This window comes from Mus caroli, chromosome 12, assembly GCF_900094665.2.
Source record: "Mus caroli chromosome 12, CAROLI_EIJ_v1.1, whole genome shotgun sequence".
NCBI classification, from domain to species: Eukaryota; Metazoa; Chordata; class Mammalia; order Rodentia; family Muridae; genus Mus; species Mus caroli.
Genome location: NC_034581.1, coordinates 81,174,727 through 81,182,011, shown reverse-complemented (window position 1 = coordinate 81,182,011; position 7,285 = coordinate 81,174,727). Strand labels below are relative to the sequence as shown.

At 46.7% G+C, this 7,285-nt stretch overlaps 1 protein-coding gene across 3 annotated transcripts in view; it reads right to left on the bottom strand.

The window, feature by feature from the left end:
- The window catches only part of Lrrc74a (leucine rich repeat containing 74A), a 32,915-nt gene that overhangs the window by 3,411 nt on the left and 22,219 nt on the right, over positions 1-7,285 (bottom strand). For all 3 annotated transcript variants that reach the window (XM_021179167.1, XM_021179166.1, XM_021179168.1), the window contains exons 10-11: positions 5,984-6,079; positions 1,940-2,086 (exon numbers count right to left, since the gene is read on the bottom strand). In XM_021179167.1, the coding sequence (XP_021034826.1) occupies positions 1,940-2,086; positions 5,984-6,079 (243 nt within the window). The remainder of the gene's footprint in view (positions 1-1,939; positions 2,087-5,983; positions 6,080-7,285) is intronic.

The following is a 7,285-nucleotide window of genomic DNA, read 5'->3' as shown; positions in this document are numbered from 1 at the left end:
TTGAACTCTGGACCTTTGGAAGAGCAGTCGGGTGCTCTTACCCACTGAGCCATCTCACCAGCCCCCAGTTGCCTCTTCCCGACTGGAGTTTACACCCATGTCTTATTTGCTTTCTACCTGAAGATCCTTTTTCTACAGCTCTCTCTTCTTTCTCTTTGTGGTGTTGGGGATTGAACCCTGGACTTCACACACGCTAAACAAACGTTACCCATGGGCTATGCACCTAGACGGCCCTCTTTTTACTTAGCATTGAGACAGGATCTCAGTAAGTTGTCCAGGCTGACCTTGAGCCCACTCTGTAGTCCAGGCAGTACTGTGTACTGAGTACTGTGATCGCAGGGCTGAGCCACCACTTGAGGTCTGCCAGTCTGGCTCTGAGTCTTCAGCTGCTGCCTGCTCATGCCACTAGTTCTGTATTCTTTTAAAGCAAGGGGGTAGGGGGGCTTGGGGTGGTGGTGGTGGTGGTGATGGAGAGATGGCTCAGCAGTTAAGATCACTGACTACTTTCCCAGAGGTCCTGAGTTCAAATCCCAGCAACCACATGGTGGTTCACAACCATCTGTAATGGGATTTGAATTCCTTTTCTTGGGTGTCTGAGACAGCTACAATGTACTATAAGTACAATTACTATATGTAGGATAATAAATCAATCTTTAAAGCAAGGGGTGGGAACTTAGCACCCAGCATCCTGTTTTCGTTGGTTGCCATGGAGTCATCTCCTTCCTAAACAAACCCTGTACCTTTCATCTTCCAGAGCCACAGTACTTTTTTTTTTTTTTTTTGGTTTTTCAAGACAGGGTTTCTCTGTGCAGCCTTGGCTGTCCTGGAACTCACTCTGTAGACCAGGCTGGCCTTGAACTCAGAAATTCGCCTGCCTCTGCCTCCCGAGTGCTGGGATTAAAGGCGTGCGCCACCACGCCCGGCCACACAGTACTTTTCATGTTTGACCTTTTAGATTTAGTTTTGGAATCTGAGGCACAGAGCAGACCAACCAGAGGCCAGAGGCAGACTGAGTGGGGCAACCTCACAGGAACTGCATATGCACAGCACTCCCAGATGGCAGTCAGTGGAGGTACAGCCAAACCTGAGAAACCCCTTACTCAGGCTTCAAAATTCGCTAGATTCCTAAACTGTCATGATCGTACCTATTTGTTGTGATTTTTCTGGAGACAAACTAAGAAAGGAGTCAAGCCAAGTGCGTTTTGAGAAAGAAAGGACCCTGGAATGACATGGCATCCAGCCTCAGAAAGAAGCTGCAAGCACTAGACATTTATTAGATCCAGGCATTGCTCTGAACACCTCACACCTACTAAGTAATTTGGTCTTTCACAGACACCCTTCTACTCTGTTCCCATTTTACAGGTGAAAATACTGAGGCACAGAAGGCCTCCTTGACTGCCTTTGTTGGCACATTAGTAAAAGGCAGATCTCAAGCAGTGGGCTCCATCCTGTGTCTCCAGCAACTATTTCCACCAGATCTCAGCACTTGCCTATACTGGGGTGAGAAGCAGTATTTAGGGACCCAATATGTTGGGGAAAAATTTCAGGTCTCCATTTCAAGGAACCTTATTAGAAAGGACTACATGGAGCCAGGCGGTGGCGGTGCACACCTTTAATCCCAGCACTGGCAGGCAGAGGCAGGTGGGTCTCTTTGAGTTCAAGGCCAACATGGTCTATAGAATAAGTCCCAAGACAGCCAAAGCTACACAGAGAAACCCTGTCTCAAAAAAACCAAACCAAAACAAACAAAACAAAAACAACAAAAAATAATCAAGCAAGCAAGCAAGCAAGCAAGCAAGCAAGCAAGCAAGCAAGCAAGCAAGCAAGCAAGCAAGGCTCACAGACACTCAGAGAGAGCCAGTGCATGATGGATGATTTGGGGCCATGTGGCAGCTTTCTCCAGGGCTCTCTGAGGCTCTAAGGGAGAGGCAGGGCTCACCTGGATCAGTCTCATGGGGTTGGTCCCCAGAGAGATGCTTTTCTTGGCGGAGAGACCCTGCAATCCCTTGTATACCACATCCAGCTGGGGGTGAATGGCACAGACTCCATCCAGGACTTTGACGAACTGCTCTGATACCAGAACATTCTGCAGCAGGGAGAGAAGGGCCACGGTGGGGGTGCTATCATCGAGCCCTTTGCCTGATGACCAGAGTACCCTCCCCTCCCTACCAACCCAAGTTCAGGCACTTTGGTCCTTTCTGGTTTGTTCTGTTTCTGAACTGGCGTGGCTGGCGTTTTCTACCTCGTGACTGAGTCATAAAAGTCATCTAATGTAGCCTTGGATTCATGGTAATCCTCCTGTGTCTACCTCCCAAGTGCTGAAATTACAGGCATGTGTCATTACGGCCAGTTTTATGGGATGCTAGGCACAGAATCCAAGGCTTCCTGCGTGCTAGTCACACAGTCTACCAAACTTAGCTACATCCTCAGCACCAACCTGATGTTATGTATCTTGTGACTTGTAAGTTTCCCAGGTTTTAAAAAAAATTATATATATAATATATGTAATAAATATATATAAAGATAGGGCCTTACTCTGTAGCCTGGACTGGCCTTGAACTCACTATGGAGCACAGGAGTGTGAACTCATGGGACTCCCTCTGCTTTATCCCTGAACACTAGGATCCTAGGCATGTGTCAATATGCTCAGGTCTCCTAGGAGGTTTTTATTAGATATTTCCATTGTGTTCTGGTGGCTTGTCACAGGCAGTCAACTCATCCTTCTCTGAGATGGTAAGTCTAAGTGGCCACATTTGATGGACATTGTTACTCAGAGCTGGTACCCAGGATCCCCCATGCCGACCATCCTGCTATGGCCTACAGTGAACAAGAAGCTACTCTTTTGGAAGAAGTCAGAGCTGGCTTCCAGGACATGGAGAATGTGTGTGCCTTGGAAGAGCGATCCAACCTGCGCTCTATCTTCTAGACGACCCTCGGTTTCTTCAGATGTGGTTCTGAGTACCTCTTGCCTCTTCAAAGGATTGAATTTATGTTTAAGGGCTGAAGGTTTTGCAGAGACTCTGGCCCCAGGAGCACCTATGAAGCTGGGATTCCAGGGCCATTTAGAGTTATAGCACCATTGTTGACAAGAGCACCTTGTTAGCTTGCACCTTGGTGCCCTGGGGTGGCAGTGTGAGGAGTAGTGGGACCTTTCAGGGGTGGAGCCTAGTGGAAGGAGATTAGGGTATGGGGGTCACCACCCTCACAGGAACAGGCATCATACTCAGGGGACCTGTTAGTTCAAGGGTTGTTAGGCCAGGTGGTGGTGGGACACACCTTTAATCCCAACACTCGGGAGATAGGCAGGCAGACCTTTGAATTTGAGGCCAGTCTGGTCTACAGAGTGAGTTCCAAGACAGCCAGTTCTACACAGAGAAACCCTGTCTCAAAACAAACAAACAAACAAACAAACAAACAAACAAACAAACAAACACTAAATATAAAGTAAAAAAGGAGGAGTGGTCAGCACATAACACTGAGTCTCTTGGCTTCCTGTCTCTCCATGTAGCATCCTTTCCTTCCCGTTTGTACGTCCATTGTGATGTCATCTTGCCATTGGGTAAGGTGATCAAGAGGGCCCTCACTGATGCTGGTTCTGTGCTCCTGGGTCACTCAGCCTCCAGCAATGTGAGCTAAATAGCAATCCTTTCTTTATAGCATACCGGCCCCAATCATTTCATCACAACATGAGAAAAGACACTAACTGGCTAACTCTGCCCACTGGCTGTGGCGGGCTTGTTTAATGGCAGTTAGGCCATGGCTTATAGACTCCCTGTGCCATCTAAGGTGCTATCTAAGCCCTAAGAAGTGCATTTCTACGGTTCTCTCAAGTATACCAAGACTGGGTCCATGTTTTCCACCTTCCCTGGGTGAGGTGGGCAAATGGCTATGAAATCCGAATGTGGCCGAGACACTGGGTCAGTGTGGGTGGGGGCCGAGGGGTTTGTATCCGGGTGCAGTCATAGCTATAGTATGAGTGTGGAGAGATGGGTCCTCTGAGGAGAAAGACTGGGGAGTCGGAGGAGCAAGGAGGGTTGGGTGAGGGAGCAGTGGGAAAGAAGAGCAGCAGCAGCTTCCAGAGGAGAGGCATTTAGCCTCGGATATTCAAAGTATCATGACTCAGATCCACTGCAAGCATCAGGGTGATCTCACAAAACATCATTGAGAAACTTTGGGGAAAGAGAGGGATTCTCACATCACTCCCTTCACAGAACTAGAGGAGGAGGCAGGACCGTGGCTTACACCTACGTGTTTCTAGTTTGCTAATGGGTCCTGGGCAAATGACCTAATGGCTATGCTTCTGATTTCCTTGTAGTTTAAGTGGGAAAGTATGTGGTATGGACTGAGTTGGTGCTCCTGTCCTCATGATTTAAAAGTTTTAAATGTCAACCTGCCACAACCCGAGACTCACTGGGGAAGAGGGTCTAAAGTAGGGAATGGTTAGTTCAGGTTGGCTGGTAGGCATGGTTGTATAGGATTGTCTTGCCTTAATTGCTGTGGGAAGACCCAGATCATCCCCTGGTTTGGGGGTCTGGGCTATGTAAGAGGAGAGAGGGCTAGGCAAGCACCAAGCATGCCTGTGGTCTTTTCTCTCTGCTCTTGGCTGTGGATGTGATATGACCAACCTGCTTCAAGCTCCTGCCACTGTGACTTCTCTGCTACACTGAACTATAACCTGGAACAAACCTTTCCCTCATTGCTTTTTTGTCAGGGTAGAATATCACAGCAACAGCAGCAAATTTGAAGTCCGTTTTGTTTTGTTTTCCTTTTGAGACTGCATCTCTCTTCTCTGTCCTGGATCTCACTCTATAGACCAAGCTGGCCTTGAACTCACAGAGATCCACCTGCCCCTGCCTCCAAAGTGCTAGAATTAAAGGCATGCACCACTATGCTAAGTGGGTTCAAAGTCAGCCCTGTAGATATGACCTCATCTGGAAATAGGCTCTTTGTTAGAGATAATCAAGTCATTAGGGTGAAATGATGTCATCTGGACAAAATGACATCATTGGATGGAATGACATTACTGGGGTGAATGACATCATTAGGGTGGGCCCTGACATAATATGATAAGATCCTTACAAAAAAGAAAAAGGGCTTTTGCTTAGGGTTAGACAAACACGCAGGGAAAATGTCAAGAGAAGAAAAAAAAGCAGGATTTGGGATAATAAATCTGCAAGCCAAGGGGTGTCAGTGATGGCCAGCAACTGCAGAAGCTAGGAGAGAATTCAAGGGCAGATTCCTCCCCAAGTCCAGAGAAAGAACCCACCAGCCCACAAGTCACATGGTTTGTGTTACTTTGGTATAGTCATCCTGGAAATGATCACAGTACTCTACCAACTCCCTAGAGTAGCAATCGAGGAGCTGGGATAATAAAGTCACTTTGGAACCAAAAGCACCAGCGAACAAGAGTAGTGGATATTGTTAGTCCCAGCTGCCCTCCTTGTGGTGATCTGGCAAGTCCCTGGCAGAAGGCTGGATGCTCAACTTCTCTCCTTAGGAAAGGATCACTTATAGGTGCAGCTCTGAGCACAACAGGCCACAAATCATGAAACAAAAATACATTCATGAGGTGGGTCCTAAAAATCCTGGGGTTCTGGCTGGATATGTGACACATGCCTTTTATCCCAGCTTTCTGGGAGGCAGAGGCAGGCAGGTTCAGGCCAGCCAGAGTTGGAAAAAAAATCCTGGAATTCTGGAACATTCTGAGACTCAGTTCATTTATTGACAGTGTACAAATTCTGTTCTGGAGTCACCTCTCTTTTTGTTTTTTTTCTCATTGACACCCTTGAGTGCTCATATCCTGGGTTCCCAGGATCGAGTAAATTATTTTACATGTGGTGAGACTGACTGGAGAGCTACTTCTATCACTCAGCCCCTTGCCTCTTGTGTGTGAAGGCCTGGGAAGGACACAGTTGGTGGCACTGGTGGCAGAGTGGTAACTAGCTTGTGCCAGGTGCAAGTGACTGGTATTTGGATCACTTACAGAAATGTCAATGTCTTCCATCCTGGATTTGGGGTTCCTCTTGATGGCCATGATGAGAGAATATGCCCCCTCCAAGCTCAAAGGGTTCAGGAAGAGCTGTAGGAAAAGAGCACAGGAGGAGGAGGAGGCTGAGATGAGAGCAGGAGAGGCTGTGTTAGTGTGCGACTTCCCGTTCTCTATCAGATCACATCCTCTATCGTCCTTGCAGACTTCTCCATCTATTCCTGTCCGTCTTTCTGACCATATGTCCTTCCATCTTTCCCACCAATACTCAGCACCCATTTATCTATTCATTTACTTCCCACCTGTAATCTCTAAATCCACCCCTTTCTCCACCTATTATCCATCCATTCATCTACTCATCAGTCTACCTCACCTTCCATCCATCTACCCATGCGTCCACTAATTAATCTCTCTCTCTCTCTCTATTCATTCACCCAACACTCATCAGTCTCCCTCTCATCATCTATCCATTCATCCATGAAGTGGAGACTTCTGGTTTCTTTGGAAAGTCAGTTATTTGATAAAATGATGCTTTGCTGGCAGACAGGTAAAAGGATGCTTTACTAACACAGACATGTGAAAAAAAATGTTCTGCTGAAGCAGACACAGGTGAAAGGATGTTTTGCTATAGCAAACATGTGAAAGGATAAGTGATGTTTAAAAAGAATATAAATATGACCCCACAGACAGTAGGAACTCCAGCATTGGTTTGCCTTGTGCTGAGTATTGGTTGGAAAGATGGAAGGACATATGGTCAGAAAGACGGACAGGAATAGATGGAGAAGTCTGCAAGGAAGATAGAGGTTTTGATTTGGTAGAGAATGGGAAGTCACAAGTCTCTGCTGATGGCATGCATATATGTATTGGTTTGCCTTATACTGTGCTCTGAGCTTCTCTTGTGGTGGTGACTTCATAGAGAGAAACTCACCAAGGAACTCATGAGATTCCTGCAGCTACTTGCTGCTTCCTCAGACTCAGGCCCATTGGCGAGTCTCTCAGTTTCTTCTGGATTTAACTGCCCATGCTGATTCATGTGTGGTGTCTAATGAGTGGACTGAACTGTAGCTGCTGATTCATATTTGGTATTTGCTAGTCAACTTGACTGAGAACAATGAAGGCTAGAATCACCCCAAAGAACTATTTATAAACAGGTCCACTTCCCCCATATCCTTTTGTTTGTTTGTTTGTACTTTTTTTTGTTTTTGTTTTTTTTTGTTTCTTGTTTTTGTTTTTTTGAGACAGGGTTTCTCTGTATAGCCTGGGCTGTCCTGGAACTCACTTTGTAGACCAGGCTGGCCT